Genomic DNA, 23,004 nt, shown 5'->3' on the forward strand with positions numbered 1-23,004 from the left:
GGATCTCGGCCAGCTCCCAAACCTTAGCTGTGAGGTTCATTTAATTTTAATCAACATTGGAGGTGACCTAACAAATGCTGACAGATCTAATCAACCCTGCCCACATTTAGACCACGGCACTCTTAGACTAATGCAAATGAATGGAACTTCTATTTCTTTTTTTTTTTGGTGGTACAGGGGCCTCTCACTGTTGTGGCCTCTCCCGTTGCGGAGCACAGGCTCCGGACGCGCAGGCTCAGCGGCCATGGCTCACGGGCCCAGCCGCTCCGCGGCATGTGGGATCTTCCCGGACCGGGGCACGAACCCGTGTCCCCTGCATCGGCAGGCGGACTCTCAACCACTGCGCCATCAGGGAAGCCCTCTATTCCATTTTTAAAGATCTCCTGAGGAGGAGGAGATGCCCTCAGTAAGCCATTCCAGCAGTTGACTACTTCTATTTGCCTTATGTTTAGGCAGCCAAATGTTGAACAGCAGTCTCTCCATACATCCCTATAGAGTTGGACAGCTTCTGTTCACAGTGGGAGAAATATGCTTTGTATTACTCTCTTTCTGCCAAATTACAGTAGAGCCCCACTGGAGTGACACAGCTTGTTTTACAGAGAGCTGGAGACACGATACCCTGGGTCACTGCATAGACCAGCCTGTCAGGCTGAGAAGCAAACCAATCAAAGGGATCTTGCTCCCATCTAAGCTTCTCCAAATCTCAGCTTGACTCAAAGGGACCCCCGCCTGCTCTGGTGGGCTATCCAGTCCTGCAGTCATTGTGCAGGTGGGCACTATTCCTATGACTGTAGGTCATATTTTTACCTTCATCTAATCACTCCATAGAACAGCTGCCCAAGAGAAGACGGCAATTCTACAGAAAGATGAGTGAGAATATACTTGCAAGGTTTACCTGTGGGCCTGAGTTTCAATTCTGTTAGACCTGACGTCTTTTCTCCAAGCTTGTGCCAAGTGCCATTTGTAGACCAGAGCCATTCCTCCACAGCACAGCGATATTTGCCCTGATCGCTGTCTTCCACGTTCAGAATGTGTAGCTGAAACAAGTCTTGGGAAACTTTCTCGGCGTGGAATTTTTGTTTCCTCCGTGCGGTCTGAAACTCATCCCCGTATTTTACTACGTGGGTTCGGTCCATTTCCAGGATCCTCAGCCAGGGTGCATTAGTGGACGTGGCAGAGAAGTACCAAGTAACAGCCAACCGAAGGTTTCCAGTGGATGGGCACAGGATGTTACACTCTATGTCTGTGTTGGAGTTGATGGCGATCTCTTGGACTTGACTACTTGAATTCACTTTCAGCTTGCTCTCTAAATTAAAAGAATGGTACCATTACTTTTGTTACTTTGCTAGAAAATAGAACTTTAAAGTAGAAGGGACATTGGAGGTCAACTAGGGCCATACCTCCTACACCCATCAAATGTGCGAATTCCCTCTTTAGCAGCCCCACTAACTGCTCATTCAGCCTCTGAACAACTCACTAACTGACAAAGCACCCATTCCACCTTTGGACATGCTGCCACTAGAGAACTCTTTCTGATATCAAGTTGAATTTGACTTCTCCATAACTTCCATCCACTGGTCCTAATTCTACCCCTGCCCCGGAGGAGTGGGATAGGGAGTGTGGGGCAGGGAGGAAGTGTTATGCAGAAAAGCCAATCTCTTCCACATGAAAATGCTTCAGTATTAGATAACCAACAAGGACCTACTGTATAGCACAGGGAACTCTGCTCAACATTCTGTAATAACCCAAATGGGAAAAGAATAGACACGTACATGTATATGTATAACTGAATCACTTTGCTGTACACCTGAAACTGACACAACATTGTTTATCAACTATACTCCAGTATAAAAGAAAAGAAAAGAAACTGCTTCAATATTTTGGCACCGACATCTTCTCTTCTATAGCATTTCATAAATCAAATTGAGAGGTGGCCCTATTAATGCTCTGTCTGTGTGTTCACTATGCAGATACTCCTAGATCCACAGTTTGCCTAAGTCTAATTGTATCTGCCGGCAAACATGGGTAAACAAGAGGAAGTTGTACGTGGGCTATTACAACTGTGCGTTTCTTTGCAGCCACTCGACTGTGGGAACATTGTACGGATATGGAGTCAACTATCCTTTAACCCAAAGCTTTCCTGCTTTGTCAGAAAGATGAACGGTAAAGCCTGGCTTCCAAATCTTATGCTTATCTTCTTGCTGACGTCACCAGTTCTACTTTTGTGGCTGCTTATTGATGCTCCCAGTAGGTCCCTTTACTCTTCCTTCAACAAACATTTATTAAGCATGTACTATATTATGTGCCAGACTATTCCAGGCTCTGTAGATCCCTCCCCTCAGTCTCTGCTTAGAGGAAGAGACTAGTACAGGACAGAGGCTTAGAGATTATAGGATTGTGTCACCCAGGGGGGACAGAGGTACGCAGAAGTGGCTGTCAGAGCACACAGCAGGACTGTCTAACCCAAATATGGGAGTGAGGGGAGGCTTCCTGGAGGAGATATCTCTAAGCTACGTCTTAAGGGTTAATAGGAATTAATCTGATGGAGAAGGGGTTAAGGAATTCCATGCAAAAGAAGCAACTTGAACGAAGACTAAAAATGAGAGAGAGCATAGAGTATGTGAGGAACTGCCAGTAGTTCAGTGTGGCTGGAGCTCAAATTCAAGATGGAAAGTGGGAAGAGATGATGCAGGAAAGACATAAATGTATCAGATTGTAAAGGACCTTGCCATGTAATGGGAGTTTGGACATGAGGTAGACGTGGAGGAGTAGTGGATGACTCAGGTTTCTTGCTTGGATCACCGATGGATGGTGGGAACATGGAGAACAACGTCAGAGGAGTAGCTTTGGAGGGATAATAATGGTGTATTTATGTTTTGACATATTGAGTGTAGACATGTCTTAGAGGCAATTGCATTGATGAGTCTGGAGATCAGAAGAGAAGTATTTCAAGATAATGAATTTGGGATTTGTCAGTATATAGCCTGAATCCCTGGGTAGGGATAAGCCCACTTTGGGACAGTGTACAGAATGAGAAGAGAGGAAGTTGAGGATGAAACCCAAAGGGATGAGTCAGTGAAGGAGGAGGATTCTGCAAAAGAGAATGAGAAGGGGCAGTCGGCGTGTTAGGAAGGAAACCAAGAAAATCTTGTGTCATAAGGTCAAGAAAAGAGAAGTTTTAAGAAGAAAGGATTAAACCAACAATTTGAAATACATCAGAAAGGACAAGTAAATTAAGGCATGAGTTAATCAACAAGGAGATCACTACTATTACCAAAAATATAGCTCAGTAGCTGAGGTAATGACTGCTACCACGTTTGAACATCTGCTTGGTGTGTCAGGCGCTGTACTAGGAATGTGTCGCCATCTTTAAATTGCACGTCAGCAATTTACATATGGGGGTCACTGGGCTTGGACAGATTGAAGTGCCTTGTCTAAAGTGATGCTTCTATCCAGTGCTTGTCAGGTCTAAATGACGTCAAAGCCTCTTGAACACTTTGCCCTAAGAGAATGGAAGTCATGAAAGATACCAGCACAGCAGAATTTGCCAAGTTGTGTCTTACTTTTAATCTCTCTCCTCTATTACCAACTGACAAGGTAAATTATTTTGACTGTAATCACAAATACTCTAACTCTTGTATATTAACACATCAAAATGAATGGATAAATGTATTTAATGGGATTTACATTATCCATACAACCAGGGGACACATTCTAAACATTTAATGACTGATCAGGCATGGGTACCGACCAATCCGAAAGAATTCCTCACCACTGGATCTGGTCCTAGATGTCCCCTGCTGTGCCACGTGGTTCCCTTTAGTTGCTGAGTAGTGGGGACTTATGGGAAATGGGGCAGGGGCAACAGTTAGAATTCGTCAATGTGGAAGTATTTCAATGTTTTAAAAACCAGTATGGCGGGACTTCTCTGGTGGCGCAGTGGTTAAGAATCCACCTGCCAATGCAGGGGACATAGGTTGGAGCCCTAGTCTGGGAAGATCCCACATGCCGCAGAGCAACTAAGCCCGTGTGCCACAACTACTGAGCCCGCATGCCACAACTACTGAAGCCCGCGCGCCTAGAGCCTGTGCTCCGCAACAAGAGAAGCCACCGCAATGAGGAGCCTGCGCACCGCAATGAAGAGTAGCCCTAGCTCAACTCAACTATTGAAAGCCCGCCTTCAGGCACAAAGACTCAACACAGCCAAAGAAAAACAAAAACAAAAACCAGTATGGCCATTTTGTGCATATTAACTTAATGTTAACCTGGATATCCCTCTGTGTGTGTGTGTGTGTTTGTTTTTGTTTCTGGTTCCTTTTTTAAATTGAAGTATAGTTGATTTACAATGTTTCAGGTATACAGCAAAGTGATTCAGTTATACACATATATATTTTTATTCAGGTTCTTTTCCATTATAGGTTATTATAAGATATTGAATATAGTTCCCTCTGCTATACAGTAGGTCCTTATTGTTTATCTATTTTATATATACTGGTGAGTATCTGTTAATACCAAACTCCTAATTTATCCCTCCCCCTCCCTTCCTGTATATCACTTACATATGGTGCTTACTTATAATACAAACTTGGGGAAAAGGTATTCTATGCTTTAATTCTATAACTTACCCTAAATGGGAGGAATGTTTAAAAAAAAAGCAGGATTAATTTCAAGTAGTGTTTACCTGGTAAAGTGACAGTGATCCTCAATGGGTGAGAGATGGCAGAAGCCCTCACGGGGCCGTTTGTGTGTAGGGAACTTCTGTCATAAACTTCTACATTACACTGATAAACTCCTGCTTCTTCCTCGGTGGCATCATGGATTAGGAGTTGAGAACGAAATAAAGACTGTGAAACCTTCGTCTTCTTTTGGAACTGGGGTAGGAAGTTCCCCCATTCAATAGTGCCATTATGGGTGATTCGAAGAAGCAGATCAAAGGCTCGAGATCTAGCTGCCTGGAACTGCCATGTCACGGTGAGTGGAACCTTGAGGTCAGAGTAGCCAACCCTCACTATGCAGGACAGGTCAAAGGTGTTGGTTAATTTCACTTGTGGCTGACGGCTCATCAGACTAACTTGTAAACTTGACTCTGTGGGCAGAAACGTGAAACACAATTTCTAATACATTCAGCAAATCGAGGTGCAAGTTGTCCTAGTCATTGCCGCCTCACATTGAGCTATGTGTTCACACACGGGGAGTATCAAATACGTGGGGGTAGAAGCTGACTCACAGTACAGTCTGTCCTGAAGTCTGACTTCAATTTTCTAAAGTTGACCCTCTTCTAAAGAGTGTTCCCAGCAGAGACAGCAAACAGGCGGTGTTTCTCCAGTCTGCTCCTTACACAGCTGCTGCTGGGTGGGTGGGGTGCTCCCCGGCCCCACTGGCTGGCCTCCTTCCCTCACCCCCACTCCTGGGTGCACCATCACTCTTTTGCACGTGCTCCAAGAGACTCTGCAATCCCAGGGCTGCAGCTGTCAGAAGCCTGAAATGCATGAGGCTCCGCTCCACTTGGCATATCTCTTTTCTAAGTCTATTCCAATTCATACGATTTCGTTTTTAGCCTTGAATAACAACTTACAAGTTGCGCTCTAACGATGATCTCTCTAAAGATGAGTAAACTTCAGAGATCAGTTGACAGACATGGTAGCCAGAGACTCTGCTCTGTGTCCTGGGGTACACGTACCGTAACTAGGGGATTCAGGGTGACACACAATCGAATTCCACAGCATTCCACTGCAGAAGGAAGATACTGAAGATGCGTAAGTTCAGAAAAGGATTTCCCTGACACTTACCCAGAGGTTTTACAGTGACTGACATCTGAGCCCAGCTCTGATCTCTGTCCTTGTTCTGGGTCATCTCAGACACCCTGCACTCATACGTGCCGCTGTCTGTGATGGTGGTGGAGGTGATCTCCAGCTGGAAGGTGGCCCAGTCCATCTTCTCCAGCCTTGTGTTGCTGTGGTTATTGAGTTCCCCGTAGAAGGCACCCAGCTGCATGGTGCCATCCTGCCCCATTCCAGCCACAAACTCCGGCTGTGTCTGGTCTTGTGGGATGTGCCACCAGGTCACGGACAGGAGACTTTTAGCTCCACCTACCTTGCAGAGAAGGGTTAACGCCTCTCCTTCCCACACTGCTTGCTGCCTGTTCTTGGTAGACACGACCACATATCTTGCTGTGGATTACAGATTTTAAAAGAAAAAATTATTTCAAGTAAATGAAATTTTTTCTAAAAAACGGTGAAATCTCATTAATTAGGACTTGACAACTGTGTGACAAATCCGATCAGGTTGTTCACTCCTGCACCACCCCCAGAAAAAAAGATTTCATCAACACTTACATAGTAGAAACAGCAGAAAGAATACCAGGAGAACTTATTTACACTTAAACAATTTATAATTTGCCCTAATTTTCAGTGATTTGTTCCTTAGGAACATCTAGTTGGGAAAACATCTGGTAATATTTTGTTAAATTAATTACAGTTGGTGTATGAGGCTGAAAGTAATGAAGCTGTGTTTATTTAAATGTTTAGTTTTTTAGAATTCAGACTTTCACAGTTCAAAATGACCTTCCTCTTCTTACTTACCTTCCCCTAATTAGCATGTATTCTGAACAGTGAAGGAGTATTGTTAATTATATTTCTGTTCAAAATACTGCCATTAAAAAACAATTACTTGGGGGAAAATGTATGTATATATAAATATATATATACAATAAATATATATATACATTTCCCCCCAAGTATTTTTTTAAATATATATATTTACCCATACATATACATTTCTCTTTTTCAAATCATATATTCATTCATATATATTGTTGAAGCGAGATCCTTCCTATATCTGAACTATAGTGTAAAACAATAAATGTAAATCTGGCTTCCAGATGGGAAATTCAAGATGTGTAGAAATGCAGACATTCCTTCAACAGATACTTCCTGTGCAAGGCCTTGTCCTGGGTGCTTTGTGGGCAATGTAAAGGTCCCTCAAGCTCATGCATCCTAGGCAGCCCGGCCTCATGCTTCAGGTCAAGGTCACTGGAGTCAGAATTATCCTGGGCAACATAGTGGACCTCTCTATGCCTCAATTTCCTTTCCTGTAAATATGGGGGTAATAATAACACCTCCCTTATGCATTGTGAGAGGACTAAGTGAATGGCACATGCAAAGGGCTTACCCCGGCTGGCAAGAAGAAGTACCCAGCAAAGGTGAGCTATTAGCGTTAGTGTGTAATGATAGGCACTTTGTGAAAGCAGAGGAGTTCAAAGCCAGAAAAGGAAAACAAAATAGATTTTTTTTTAAATTTATTTTTTCTGGCCTTGTGGGATCTTAGTTCCCCGACCAGGGATCAAACCCAGGCCCTCGGCAGTGAGAGCATGGAGTCCTAACCACCGGACCGCCAGGGAATTCCCAGGAAAACAAAATAGAACTGGCATTAGAAATTTAAATAGGATCTAAATGAATTTGCAAATTGATCTTCTCTGCTGAGGTAGGAGTTCAGTCTTTAAGCACTTTACATATAAATGTATATGTTACAAAGGCAGAATGAAGGCTAATGTCCACAAATAGGTTAATATATCTATATCTATTTATCTATCTATTACATATATATAACTTGCTTCCAAATTTTGGGTATTAGAGGCATAATTATACTTAATTTTTTTTTCAAGTTAAAAATAGACTCTTGGGCTTCCCTGGTGGAGCAGTGGCTGAGAGTCTGTCTGCCGATGCAGGGGACACAGGTTTGTGTCCCGGTCCGGGAAGATCCCATATGCCACGGAGCGGCTGGGCCCGTGAGCCATGGCCGCTGAGCTTGCGCTCTGCAACGGGAGAGGCCACAACAGTGAGAGGCCCACGTACCGCAAAAAAAAAAAAAAAAAAAAAAAAAGACTCATAACTAAAGTTTAGAAATTAGAGGGGAAATTATTACTCATAATCTCACTACTCAAATATAACCATTATGATTAGTTTCAACCAGCTTCAGTTTTGTTTTGTTTTGTTTTTTTAACTGTGGTTTCCTTAGTTTACTGTGGTCGTTACTGCCCCTCGGTAAGAAGTAACACACTCACCACGCATGCGTAAGGTATACATGCATAGCAGTAGGGAGTACCCTCTTCTGTTTAAAACATTCACGGAGTGATAAAACTCTGCTCATACTTGAAGTAGTGGTTTGAGTTTCAAAACCAAATGCTCAACAGGATCTTTACTAAATCTGTTAATAACCTTTTTTTATTCTACGTAAAAAGAAACAGGCTGGACTCCAGCCTGCACAAAGGATTATTTTTAGCTTGGGAAGACCAACTACTTGATAGGCTCGTGATCTGTGTGCCATGAAGCACACCTTTAGGTCTCTTTAGCACAAATTCCTATGTCCTGAGTTTATGAAAGATTTACAGATCTGCTCCAGCAGGGACAGATACACGAAGTTGAGATTTAGCTCTGTGTAAATATGTAAACACGCCTACGTAGTTTTTTTCTGAATCCTAGCAAGTCAGAACAAATGTTTAGTGTCAAAATTACCACCAACACACTTCCTGGCTCGCCACTCTAGGCCAAAGCTGTGCGTCTTCACTCCCAGCAAATGGGGTGACGGAGAAGAGGATGGAAGGGGAATGCTTCTATCTTTGGAGAGGCCTCCAGTGAGCAAGTACAACAAGGATATCTTCATTTTTAGTTTGTTTTTGTTTTTGATTTTGGTTTTTGCAAAACCAAAAATTTGGGGCAATTCATTTTTCTAGACTTTGAATTTAATACCCAGCCCAGAGGATCCTAATATTACTTGCAGATTTATCAGTTTTCTCTCCACACAAAAAGCACTGATAATTCAAACACGTTTAAGGTCGCCCAGCCTTCAGAAACTAAACAAGACCTGAGTGGCCTTCCAGATACTCAGACCCATTTGGATAGGCATCTCACGACATCATAGCAACATGCAGGCAATAGAGTCTGCCCGCTGTCATTTACTTCTTCTTTTCTTACTCTGAGTCATGCTTTGGTGCAGAATTAAGACTTAGTATCAGTTTAAGATAATAGAGAATTGATGAAAGATGTCGCAGGAGTAGAAGGGGTAACGTGGGTGTTTATTTCCCAGGAAGGGGGCAAGTGTAAGCTCTTTCCTCTTAATCTACTCCACACACACACACACACACACACACACACACACACACACACGGAACAAGGAGACAGAGGGCTTCATTAATACAGGTGCTCTCTGCTGAAAGAACACCCAATGGACAAAAATTAGAAATAACAGCAAATAGAATCTAAGATGCAAGAAGGTACTTGAGGACAGTCAAATTAGATGTCATTATCTTACAGTTGAAGAAGCTGAGATTTAGAGGTGAAGTATATAGTGTGTTCATGATCATGGCCCATTTAATGGCTCAGGAATAGGACTCAGGTCTTCAGCTGGTTTGGGTGCTTTCCTTTGCAGTACTCCACTCCACCTCAAAGTGATCTGATTGACACCTGACTTCAGAAGACCTCCCCCGTGTCCATGAAGGCATCCTGTACTCACAAAGGAGGGCATCTAAAAGCAGCCCAATCGTGCCTGGCCCCGACTTCACATACCTGCTGGCTTCCTCAGGTGCACGTAGCTGTCTGGTGACTGTTTTTTCTGGAGCACCTGCCAGGAGCCCATCTGAGCTCTTGTCACCTCTGCCACAGCACATCTGTAGGCACCTTCATCCTTTGGCCCCACAGAGAAGATCTTGAGAGAGAAAGACTTGGAGTTTAACTTTGAAACCTGGAGCTGTCCTTGACTTGCTCTTTCTTGATAGTCTTTCTTCAGACCCAGAACTCCACCAGCATCAATATGGGCCATTTCAATATCATTGAAGAACCAAGTGCCATGAAGCTGTGGGTCCCGGCCACCGCCCATGACCAGGCAAACCAGTTCTAAGGGTTTTCCTTCAGGAACCGTGCTCTCAGCCATGATGTTGACTTGAAAATCTCTCACTAGGAAACAAAAGCAAGGCAGATATATAGAGAGGCCACTGCATCTATCCTTTCAATACCAGAGAGAGATGCTACCTCCTGTTAGGATAGTACAGGGATTGAATTTCATGTGGGAGATCAGTTCTGAGGAGAAGGTAAGCCAAAGAAATGCCTAGAATTAAAAAATGCCCTTGACTACTCTTTAAATCACCTAGAAAGAACAACATACATGATTTTCTGAATGCAATCCTATTAAGCAAGATGTATCCATAATGTGTAAAGTACACAGTAATGTATCTTTTTAAATAAAATATTTTATACTATGTTGAATCGATATAAATTGTGATTTCTTGCTCTCATTTTTGGCTGAGCATATCCAGTGGAATTTTCCGAAGTTAAAAGCATATGTGATATATGGCAAGTCCACAGCTAACATCACACTTAACAGTGAAAAGCTGAAAGCTTTTCCTCTAAGATCAAGAATAAGACAAGGATGACCACTCTCACCACTTCTATTCAACATAGTATTGGAAGTCCTAGCCAGAGCAGTTAGACAGAAAAAGAAATTAAAGGCATCCAAATTGGAAAAAAGGAAGTAAAACTGTCACTGTTGGCAGATGACATGATCTTACATATAGAAACCAAAAAAATCTCCACCAAAAGATGTTAAAACTAATAAAGAATTTCAGTAAAATTGCAGGATACAAAATCAACATACAAAAAAAAAAAAATCAGTTGCATCTCTATACCCTAACAGTGAACTATCCAAAAAAGAAATTAAGAAAACAATCCCATTTACAATAGCATCAAAAGGAAGAAAATACTTAGGGATAAATTTAACCAAGGAGGTGAAAGACATGTACAATGAAAACTATAGAACACTGATGAAACTAACTGAAGATGAAACAAATAAATGGAAAGATATCCCACGTTCATGGGTCGGAAGAATTAATATTGTTAAAATGTCCATACCACCCGAAGCAATCTATAGATTCATTGCAATCCCTATCAAAATTCTAATGGCATTTTAAAATAGACAAAAAGAATTCTAAAATTCATATGGAACCACAAAAGACCCTGAATAGCCAAAGAATTTTGAGCAAGAGCTGTAGGTATTACATTGCCTGATTTCAAAATACATTACAAAGCTACAGTAATCAAAACAGTATGGTACTGGTATAAAGACATATAGACCAATGAAACAGAAAAGAGAACCCAAAAATAAATCCATGAATCTATGTCAATTAATCTCCAATAAGGGTGCCAAGAATACACAACAGGGAAAAGATAGTCTCTTCAAATAAGTCGTGTTGAATAAACTGGATATCCACATGCAGAAGAATTAAGTTGGACGCCTATCTCGTGCCATATTAAAAAAATAAACTCAAAATGGATCAAAGATTTAAACATAAGACCTGAAACTGAAAAACTACTAGAAGAAAACAGAAGGGGGAATTCCCTGGCAGTCCAGTGGTTAAGACTCTGCACTTCCACTGCAGGGGGCACAGGTTCAGTCTCTGGTCAGGGAACTAAGATCCCACATGCCACATGGCACAGCCAAAAAAAAAAAAAAAGAAAAAGAAAAGAAAATAGAAGGAAAACATTCTTGACATTATTTTGGGCAATGATTTTCTGGATATGACCCCACAAGCACAGGCAACAAAAGTAAAAATAGATTGTGGGATTGCATCAAACTAAAAAGATCCTGCACACAAAAGAAACAATCAACAGAGTGAAGAGACGATCTACAAAATGGGAGAAAATATTTGCACACCATGTATTTGAAAAAGGGTTACTAGCCAAAATGGATAAGAAACTCATACAAATTAATAGCAAACACACAAACAAAAAAAAACCCAAATAACTTAATATAAAGACGAGCAAAGGATCTGAAGGGACATTTCTCAAAGGAAGACATACAAGTGACCAAAAATATGGAAAAAGATGCTCATCACTAATCATCAGGGAAATGCAAATTGAAGCCACAAGATATCACCTCACATCTATTAGGATGGCAATTATCAAAAAGACAAAAGATAGCAAGTGTTGGTGAGGATGGACAAGAAAAAGGAAACCTTGTACACTGTTAGTGTACAAGGAATGTCAATTGGTATGGCCATGATAGAAAACAGTATGGAGGTTCCTCAAAAACTAAAAGTAGAACTACCATATAACCCAGCAATCCTACTTCCAGGTACATAGCCAAAGGAAATGAAATCAGTATCTCAAAGAGATATCTGTACCCCTATGTTCATTATTCATAATACCCAAGATATGAAAACAACCTAAGTGTCCACCAAGGGATAAATGTATGAAGAAAATGTGGTATATATACACAATGGAATATTATTCAGCCATGAAAAAAAGGAAAATCTTGCCATTTTCAAAAACATGGATCAACCTGGAGGACATTTTGCTATGTGAAATAAGCCAGACACAGAAAGACAAATATTGTGGAAACTAAAAATTGACAAAATGAATACATAGAAGTGGAGAGTAGAATGGTGGTTACCAGGGGTTGGGGGAGTGGGGACAATGGGGAGATATTGGTCAAAGGGTACAAAGTTTCAGTTATGCAGGATGAATAAGTTCTGGAGATCTAATGTACAGCATGGTGACTACAGTTAGTAATACTGTGTGGTATTACTTGAAATTTGCTAAGAAGGATCTTAAGAATTCTCACCACATACACAACACAACCACGTGAGGTGATGGGTATGTTAGTGAACTTGATTGTAGTCATTTCACAGTGCATACAGATATCAAAACATCATATTGCACACCTTAAACGTATACAATTTTTATTGATCTAAATAAATAAAATTTTAAAATAAAGAGTTTTACATTTTTAAAAATTGTTTTCAAAGAGAGGGAAAAGAAGCACATTTGATGTGTCTCCAAAGGACTCCCTGAGTATAATTTGGACACGTAACGCCATCAGGACAATTTTTAATAGGATAGAATAACACTCCTCCTAAAACAAAAGAAAGAAAACTTCAATGATCCACTATTGGATCATTGCTTTTAGCAGGGATATATATGGTTATAGACCTCCTCCTACTGGACCAAAGCCCACGTGGAGAGACCAGGAATCAAAATGGAGGCTTCCTGCTTGCTTTGGCGAAAGTGTCAATGGATCATGAAGAGTGACACCGTTCCAAGGAAACGGGGTAAGGCGGAAGGAGCAGTGACTAAGACAAGGCTTCACGTTGGAAATAGGCTACTCTGAGGCGCAGGTGTCTTTGGGGAGAGGGCCTTGGAGAGATACACCTGTCTTCATACGCTAGCTCTAGCAGAGCGAGCTAAGGCAGAGCATTTAGCTGAGGCTCAGGGTCATGTTTCAAAAATGGGGACTTGACTAGTTGCCTCAGAGGGTGGTTGTTAAGACTAAATTCGATAATGTATTATAGATAAAGTGCTTACACAGAGCCTGGCAAGAATGGCAACAAAACTATTTCCATGCATGGCTGTGGAATCTACCTAACATTCAACAGATTTTATCCCATAGAAAACCTCCCGTGGACAGAGCCCCAAAATCTGTCCTTCTTACTTATGCTTCCCAGATGACAAAAACAAAATTTACTCAAACTTTCTAATGATTTTTTTTTTTCGCGGTACGTGGGCCTCTCACTGTTGTGGCCTCTCCCGTTGCGGAGCACAGGCTCCGGACGCACAGGCTCAGCGGCCATGGCTCACGGGCCCAGCCGCTCCGCGGCATGTGGGATCTCCCTGGACCGGGGCACGAACCCGTGTCCCCTGCATCGGCAGACGGACTCTCAACCACTGAGCCACCGGGAAGCCCTCTAATGATATTTTTGATCCAACAGAAGATTAGAAAAAAACAAAAAGAGAAAACTCCCTGGCGGTCCAGTGGTTAGGACTCCGCGCTTTCACTGCCGAGAGCGCGGATTCGATCCCTGGTCGGGGAACTAAGATCCCATCCCGCAAGCCACATGGCACAGCCAAAAAAAAAAAAAAAAAAGAAGAAAGATATCCAAATACCCACTACTAGCTGTTAATGAATTTCCCGAGAAGATAATTACCTGCTGGATGGACCCTCAGAGTTGTTTGATCTGTCTGCTTTTTCGTGATGGAAGTCCAGGTTTCATCCGGATCCTGAATCCATTCAGTTGCCTCACAAAACAGCTGGCCCTGATCTGAGGGCCGGAGCCTCCCTATGGACAGCCTGAAGGTAGTGACCCCAAGCCTGTCGAGCCGCACATCACCAGCTGCAAACCTCTCTGTATACAAGGGCCCAGGGAGCAACATAAAATCTTTGGAGAGGGAAATAATCTTGTTGGCTTGGCTTCTTTCTCCATCTTGCATCAGGTACCAGGTGACAGAGAGGTGAGTATGTTGAGCTGTGGCTTTGGATGACTCACAGGTAAGTTCCAATGGCTCACCTTCCTCCTTACTGAGAGTCTGGGAAGTCATGGCAGCAGAGAGGGTATCTGGAATGACTAGATGCAAAGGAATGATTGTAATTGACTGAGTACCTGTCAGACTAGCCTCCTAGATGAAGATGGTGCCCTGGCCCAACATCTGTACAGTACATACTTTGAGTTGGTTTTCCACCAGCCATATGCTTTCCCTATTGCCAACAGGAACACTGGCATCTATATACATACAGACTATGGAACTCGGCAAAGCTATTGGTTCACTGTTGTACTGACCCTGATTTTACATTTTTAGCATAGGCTGTAACCAATTTAGCTATTCAGACACAGAGGTTTTAAATGGGAAAAGCACTGGGAGCTAGAAGACTATATTCTGATCCTATATTTGTCCCTATTTGACTCCATGAATTGGAGGAAGTTACTTCACTTCCTTGGGCCTTCACCTGCTCCTTTATAAAATAAAGTTCTGAAATAATCTGTTATAATTTATCATTCAGAGCCAAAATGCAGCCCTTACCAAAGTTTCGAAAACCATCTTACTACCCTACCATTCTTTCCTTCCTCAAAGGAAATCACACAGCCTAAGTTTATGTGAAAGCAACACTTAGATTCAAAAATGAGTGTTTATTGAGCATTTACTCAGAGCTAACCACTGTGCTAGAGAGTGAGGTAAATGTTCTCTTCTCTCTATCAAGTTAATATTCTGCCTCTGAGAAGAGACATGAGAACTCTCAAAGCTTTGTCTAATGCTGTGCTATTATCGACCTATGAATAGCTGTGGGCAAGGCCTAGGAAGACCACGTACTATCTAACTCTTGATGACAAAGTCGATTGGGAAAATGGATTAAGAGCTTTAGGGAATATGAGATACCTATTTGTGACAAACTCCAAAATATCCAGAGGGGTATGTGGGCTCTTTTGCGAAAACAAACAGCACAATATAAAGTCATGTCACGTTGCAAGGCATCGTGTTGATGGAGAGAATCTGGCTTCTCAGGGGCTGGCTAGAAGAGGAGGGCACACAGCTTACCAATTAGATTCGTCTTTGCACTGTAACTCCCATAGTATTTTCCATCAGTGTTGGGTGTGTGACACTCATACTCGCCGGAATCCTTCATCTGGAGCTTGGAGATGTGCAAAAAGACTGAGTTACCCTGGACCTTCTCCACGTAGATTTCCCTACTTTGCACCCGCTGTGCATACACTGCATAAGAGAAGGTGGCATCCTTGGTGCTAATGATCTGGATTTCTTGGGTCGGGGCTGTCGGCAGGTAAACAGACCACTGGAAATGCTGCTCAGAAGGTCCCTGGTGGCCAGTTACGTTGCAGCCGATGCTGATGGGGTAACCTTCAGCTCTGAACAGCGGTCCTTTCTGAACTGTTACTTCTCTCTGGGCAGTGCTGAGCTTAGCTTGCAAGTAGGAGAAAGAAAGGGGAATAAAAATAGATTAGTGCTCCAGTTCCCAATGTGCCACATTACGTAGCTCCCTGTATTACAATTCTAGAAAATGAGATCGCAGGTTATTAGCTATAATCAACTCAAATGTTCAATACCTTCTCCAGGATGAGGAGCAGTGGAATGGCTTGATGAGTTAATTGTTCTTTTTTTTTTTTTTTTTTTTTTTCCGCGGTACGCGGGCCTCTCACTGTTGTGGCCTCTCCCGTTGCGGAGCACAGGCTCCGGACGCGCAGGCTCAGCGGCCGTGGCTCACGGGCCCAGCCGCTCCGCAGCATGTGGGATCTTCCCGGACCGGGGCACGAACCCGTGTCCCCTGCATCGGCAGGCAGACTCTCAACCGCTGCGCCACCAGGGAAGCCCGAGTTAATTGTTCTTTTATAAGTTTAACTTCCATAGTAATCTCTAGTCTCTTAAAAAAAAAATGTTTAGCTTCATCAATGTAACATGACCGCTTTCATAAAACGTATCTGCTTATCTAAGTGCACCTGAAGTAAATACGATGTATAATAATTCACCTTTTACATTATTTTAAGGGAAAATTCCTCGATATACTTCCTCAAGCCTCCAATTCCTAGGTACCTGTCATCGAGCTTTTCTCACAGAAATGATTGCTGGAGAGGCAGAGTTTATGGCACTGCTCCTGGTGCCATGCTTTTTCCTGCTGGTTGGTTGGAAATATCTGTAGCTCTCGGCCAGGTGTGATGCAAGACTAGCTAAAATTAGCATCTGAAGAAGCAGCAGCACTTCCTTTCTATACCGCGGAGGGTTTTTCATTTTGTAATTTTTTAAAGAGCCACTACAGCTTTATGGAAAAGCTTCATACAAGGTGACTGTCAAGTCCAACAGGATCTGGGATCAGATTTAGTTCAGTTGTTCTCTTACCCAAAGTTTTCAGTTGGGACCACTATGGAATGTTTCCTGTTGGGACAAATCTTAAGTATTAGGTTTAAAGGAGAAAATCTTATTCAATGGTAACATTTCCTTTGGCATACACCTTTTCAAAATCAAGACTTTTTTAGAAATTAAAAGGTATGTATTTATTTATTATGTTACTATTAAAGCCTAGTTTATTTTGTGTAACAGAAAGAACAAAGAACAAATGACAGAGATGCCACAGGGTGAGCTAGATCTTTCACTCGGGGCCTAGGGCCCAGTGGAAAGACATCAGAAGAGTCCAACAGGGAGCAATTGCTGGTATTACAGAATTAACAGAATAGAGTTCATAAGTAGGCATGGAAGAAGCAGAGCATCTGCTGAATTTTTTGAATCCACAAGGACAAAGAGTAAAGGAGACCAGAGTGAAAAAAAAGTGAGAGAGGGGAAAATGACATTACAGAGACCATGAGTATAGGCTGAGTATAGGAATTTTAGAATGAAGACAATTCTGATAGGAGGAGACCTGCAAAAAAATAGGGAGAAAGGGTAAGAGATCACCTGATACAGTCAACTAAAAATTGCATATGGATACAATCAATGCAAAACTGGAAAACAAACATGCAATCAGTCAACCAATCACACAAATTTCCAGTAATCATTTAAAATATACTAATTTATTCATAAATCCCAGTTAATGTGATATATGTATGTTATGCTCTTTTTGTAATGAGCACTTAGGAATAGAAGGTGGACCATATGAGAAAAAAATTAAAAAATTTTTTTCAAAACAGATGACTTTTTATTGAAGTATAGTTGATTTACAATATTGTGTTAGTTTCTGGTGTACAGCAAAGTGATTCAGTTACACACATATATATATTCTTTTTCAGATCCTTTTCTATTATAGGTTATTACAATATATTGAATATAGTTCCCCATGCCATACAGTAGTAAAATTTTAAAATATTATTTACCAAAAAATTGTACTACAAAGGCAATTTAAAACATTGTCAGCAATGCTAGCCAGTCTTAGAGACATACATCTTAGAGAAACGTGAGCACTGCACCAGGCTACACGTGAAAAAGTATCCACAGCAGCAGTGTTCATTACAGCCCCCAAGCTAGAGACCATTCATATGTCCATCAACAGTAGAACAGGCAGACTGTGGTACATTCATAAAATGGAATCTTATACAGAAATGAAAGTGAGTGAATTGCAACTGGTTGCAGAAACGTGGATCACTGTGTTTAATGAAAGATGCTGAACACTTTAGAATCTTTTTGACTATACTCTCCATAAAATTTAAAGAAAGGCAAAAAAACCACACTGTATTGTTTAGTGATGCAAACGTAACGGGTAAAACTATTTAAAAAAAAAGCTAGGAAGTAGGTATCACGAAAGTCAGCAAAGTGATTGTGTGTGTGTGTGTCTGGATGGGACGTGTGGCAAGGTGGGTGGGTGCTTCTAGGGTCCTAGCAATGTTCTATTTCTTGACCTGCATAGTGATTACATGGTTTTTACTTTTTATTTATTAGTTAAATTGCACATTTATGTTTTATTAACTTTTCTTATATGTTATATTTCAAGATAAAAATGTTTTAAAAAATATGATTTCTGAGGTACCACTAAGATGTTTATGTCAGGACATGTTTCCACGATGTTATTTTTGGTGTCTAGGCAACACTTAACATTTTTTATGACTTTTCGGAGAGATGGTACCACATGTGAAACATTTTATTTTGAAAACTAGCACTTCATTTTCTACTGCTTCGCCTACTAATTCAATAAATATTTGTTCAATCACTTATAGTGTTTCTGATGCTTCAAGGACTAAGATATGAAGATGAGTTTGGGATAGTCTCTGACTTCTTGATTTTACAGTTTAGTCAAGTAGGGTGGTAGTCATCTGTCCTGGAAAGAAATATGATAAAAGCGCTTTGAGGAGTTTGAAGGAAGGAGACATTACATTTTGGGGGATGGAAATAGGTAAGGTGTATGGAAGATATAGTATTAAAAATGGACTTTGGAGAAGGTTATGACAAGTTAAGTGGAGAGACAGGGCCTTTTAGGTGAAGGAGATTTCATGAAAAGACTGTATAAGTAGTAATCAAAAGAATTGTTCAGGAAATAGAGAGTAATCAGTTGGATTAGGGGGAGAGTTACATGAAGATTAATAGAAAGAGGTAAGAGTGGGTAGGAATTTTGAGTCCAAAGCATGAAGGGCTTGACTATCATGTTTAAAAGTTTGGACTTGATTGATTAGGCAATGGGGAACCCACTGAAAGTATTTGAAAGGTCTTAGTAAAATTAACCTGAAGTGTGTAGGATGATGGAGTTAGAAGTAGACATCAGGTAATGATAGTAGCCCAGAAGAGGAGTGATAAAGGCAATAGAAATGGAAAGAAGGTGGCTATAATTTAAGGGCCACTGTGGAGATAAGATCTATAGAGTTTTTCAGTGTCTTAGATGCTTGGAGGTAGATGGGGTAGATGGAGGGATGGAAGGCAGGAGGAAATCAAAGATGATACCAGGTTTTGTAAGGGTGACTGGGAGTAATGGCACTGTTTACAGGAATAAGGATTTCAGGAAAAGGTACTGTTGTGTACCTTCGAAGGTGAAGGAGAAGACGGTGCATTTAATTTTGGAAATACTAAATTAGAGTACCATGGAATAATCAGGAAGGAAATCCAGCAAACATTTGGAAATAATATTTAAATATATGTCTATATCTGTAGCTATATCTATCTAGCTATACTTTAAAATCTACTCAACCCTTTGAAAATATTTGTAATCCAGTCCTCTTAAGAACTCTGAGATGTTCCCATATTTAGCAATGTCAAAGTTGTAAATGGTACAGCCAGAACTGAACTTGGATTTACACATGTCGAATTCCTGGCTGTGTCCATTGTTTCCTCACTGCTTCCTGTAAATGCCTGTTAACTAGGGAGAGTTCTGGGCTGTAGATGCAAATTATGTCAGTTACATGTAAGCACTGGGAAGCGTTCGGGAATGTAAGGAGAGGGCTGAAGAGAGATTATTAGAGGATCTCTCTCTTTAGGGGATAGGGTGAGGAACAAAACCTACAGAAGGAAGAATCAGGGAGGGAAGAATCAGGTGGCAGGGCAGCAAGGACGCAGTAGCTTGAAAACCAAAGGAGCAAAACGGTCCAAGCAGAAAGAGCTTGTCAGCACTGCTGAATGCGGCTGAGAGGGTAAGGACTCTAAAGGCAGACGAAAGTCTTTGTAGTTTGATGAGGAGGAGGTCAGTGGAAATCTTTGTAAAAGAGATTTCCATAGAGCAGAAGCAGAGTATTTCAAGGGTAAGAAGCAACTGCAAGAAGCATAAACTACTTCAAGAAGTGTCATGGAGAAGGGAAAGAGATAGAATAGGGTGGCAGTTAGAAAGAGTAGATGGACGTGGGCAGAGCAGTGAGGGAGGATGGACACGGGTACCTCTACATGTCTACGGGCAGAGGAGCTGTAGAGGGGAGACATGGATGAAGCCAGAGAGAGGATGATGAATGGCATAAGGTGCTAGTAGAGGCACGAGGTCAAGAACATGATTGAGAGGGTACTCAGAAAAGCGGAAGAAACAGTGAGAAGGTTTAACAGGTATTGTGGAGATAAAAAGGAATGACTGACAGAGGCCAATTCAAATGGCCATGCATGGGGAATCATACATACACTGAAGCATCTTATTATACATCTGTTTTCTGTGGGATGTTGTACATATCTCTCCTCCTAAAGAGTGAAATACCTCAGAGGACTGACCCGTTGCTTTCTCTTTCAATAGACAGAGGGTTAGGCACCTCTGCACAGCAGGTCAGATTCTTGTTGACTGATGGACACAGAGCTTGGCACTGACATACTGCATTGGAGTCACATTTTTGTAACACGAAGAATTCCCTAATGGTGTGGACTTTTTCCAAAAACATTAATGGGATTGCCAAATTTTCTATTTCAGGATTATTTGAATGGAAGCTATTTGACCTATATAAAATGTGGCCAACACCTGGCCACTTTTGATACGCAAAAACAGCAACTTCAAATGCTTCCACCTTATACAAAACCTAGCTGGAGAACACCACGCACAACAAGTGACTTCTCTTTCTTTACCCATATAAAATCCCTTTTTGCTTGGAGGCTGAGAATGCTTCCATCCATAATTCAGTGGATTTTTTTTTTCGTGAATGCAGCCCCAGTAAGACAAACAGTAGCCCCTCCCCAGGACCCTCCCATGTTAATCACTTTTATTTGTAGGGCAGCTATTCAGGGTGAGGGGTGACAGACCAATCAGACAAAGCTAAGTCTAAGAGCTCATCTACCCATGACGTTAACCTCATCTGGCCCCATATTCTAACAGGATTCATCAGTCTTTATATATTTATTTAAAAAATTAATTAGGACAAGGTATACATTTGCTAAACAATGCAATTGGTCAGTTGATCATCCATCATTTAATTAATTTCCTTCATTTTTCCCTCTGTACTTGTAATGACAGATAGCAGGCTTCCAAAATTTTTTTCAAGTTACCTCCTGATATATATGTTTTTCACATAAAAACTGTGGCTCTACACAAAATTTGTGCTTAGGAAGAGTTTAAATTTAGAAGAAATAATTATATAACCCAGTTTAGGTAATGGTTTAAATGGGGTAGGGAAAGGCTTGAAGCTTCCCCTTTTGAAACTTGGTTATTACTTTCCTTTTCCCAGGCCTTTCATCTTACTCACTAGGGAAAAAAAAAAAGACAAAGAGAGAATTTGCAGTTGTCTGACTTATTGCACAATGTAAGCCCAGTTTCCCCATACACAAGCCAAACACGCGGTTCACAGACACAAAGCACAGACACTTGAGAATCACACTCAGACACCTGAACAGGACACCAGCCAACAGTCCCCAAAGGGCCCCACCAGTGAACCTAGTCATTAACGTCTGCCAAGCCAGTCTAGTGGGCACTGATTACCCAGCAACTGGTCCCAGTAACCTCCTGCAGGCCACCTCTCACCCCAGCAGGTCCCATATCTGATCTTTACCTTACACTACCCAATGTCTTTTGAGACATGAACCCCATTCAACTCAAGCCAAGGTTTATTAAGCACCCCGTTGAGCTGAATGCTGCACCCTTTTCGTGTATTAGCCACAGCCTTGGTCACACTGATTCTAAGCTCTTTTAGTTCCCCTACTGTCCAAGTCCCTTCACTAACTCCATCCAGTCTCTTTAAAGCAGAAGTTTTTAACTTGGGTCCACATGGGGGATGAAAAGATTCATAAACTTGGGTGGGAAAAAAAACCTACATCTTTATTTTCACTAATCTTAATGGAAATTTAGCATTTTCTTCAGTCATGAATGTAGACAACAAATCATAGATATTTTCACATCACACTACATCTATTGCAGATATCTTGAAATATTGTTCGTACTCATTATGACTTTGAAGTTTGGCGGTTAATAGACCACCTCCAGATCTTATTACGTAATACATAAATAATGAAGCAAATAAATGACTACATCAAAGTTTACTTTAAAGTATTTCAATAACCCTATTTCAATATGATTGATTTTCCCTATAATCGTATACATTTTAATTCACACATTTAAAAATTATTCTAAGTTGGGGTCTGTGGGCTTCACCAGATGCTAAGAGAACCCATAGCACTAAAAAGTAGCTGCTACCTGCTCTGTCTGCTCTGAGACTATTTCATTCCTTCCCCAGTTCATCTGTTCACCCATCTCCCCCCAAAACTTCCCCTTTCGCCATCCTGTTCAACCATGTACAAATGCCCCTGGGCCAACTGAGGTCCTTCCACTTGCCCCTCCGCAGAGCCAAGTGAATCTTCCTGCCCCTTTCTCAGGCTCTTAGTAGTCAATTCCCACTTCATCTCACAGATGAAGTCCAGAACCTTCTTTTAGGTTAGCCTAAAACTCCTAAGTGCTCTCATGACACTTCCTTCCATCCGGCCACATCCCCAAGGCACATTTATCTAGACAAGTTCTAACATCAGGCATCACCTCTCAGTCTGAGGAGTTAAGCCTCTTCCTATCTCCAGGGATGAGTCAGCCCAAGAACATAAGGTGGAGGCAGGGCCAGCAAAATCAGCAGCTCTGGCCACACACACAAATGTAAAAACCAGTGGGATCAGATTCATGGGACTCAACCTAACATTGCACCTCCTGGAACTCAAGGATGTCTAGGTAGCCAAGAACATCATCAAAAGTCAAAAATGACTGCCAACACCAGAGATGTGTGGCATGGTTTTTCCTGTAGAGACCAAATTGTCCCATTTTATCATCCAACAGTCTCCATTTGACTAGCTCCTTGACAACAGTAACCTACAGAATTAT

General features: G+C 41.5%; 1 protein-coding gene across 3 annotated transcripts in view; it reads right to left on the reverse strand.

Moving 5' to 3' along the window:
- The window catches only part of CD101 (CD101 molecule), a 37,250-nt gene that overhangs the window by 13,143 nt on the left and 1,103 nt on the right, over positions 1-23,004 (reverse strand). For 2 of the 3 annotated variants that reach the window (XM_022583964.2, XM_022583965.3), the window contains exons 2-7: positions 15,357-15,737; positions 13,973-14,389; positions 9,564-9,950; positions 5,790-6,170; positions 4,682-5,086; positions 896-1,306 (exon numbers count right to left, since the gene is read on the reverse strand). In XM_022583964.2, coding sequence (XP_022439672.2) covers positions 896-1,306; positions 4,682-5,086; positions 5,790-6,170; positions 9,564-9,950; positions 13,973-14,389; positions 15,357-15,737 — 2,382 coding nt within the window. Of the gene's footprint in view, positions 1-895; positions 1,307-4,681; positions 5,087-5,789; positions 6,171-9,563; positions 9,951-13,972; positions 14,390-15,356; positions 15,738-20,470; positions 22,985-23,004 lie in introns of those variants that run through there. The other variant, XM_089917114.1, reaches the window with a different exon arrangement.

The sequence above is a fragment of the Delphinapterus leucas genome, chromosome 1, assembly GCF_059928025.1.
Source record: "Delphinapterus leucas isolate spDelLeu-1000000601 "Yukka" chromosome 1, BTC_Dleu_Yukka2, whole genome shotgun sequence".
Taxonomy (NCBI): domain Eukaryota; kingdom Metazoa; phylum Chordata; class Mammalia; order Artiodactyla; family Monodontidae; genus Delphinapterus; species Delphinapterus leucas.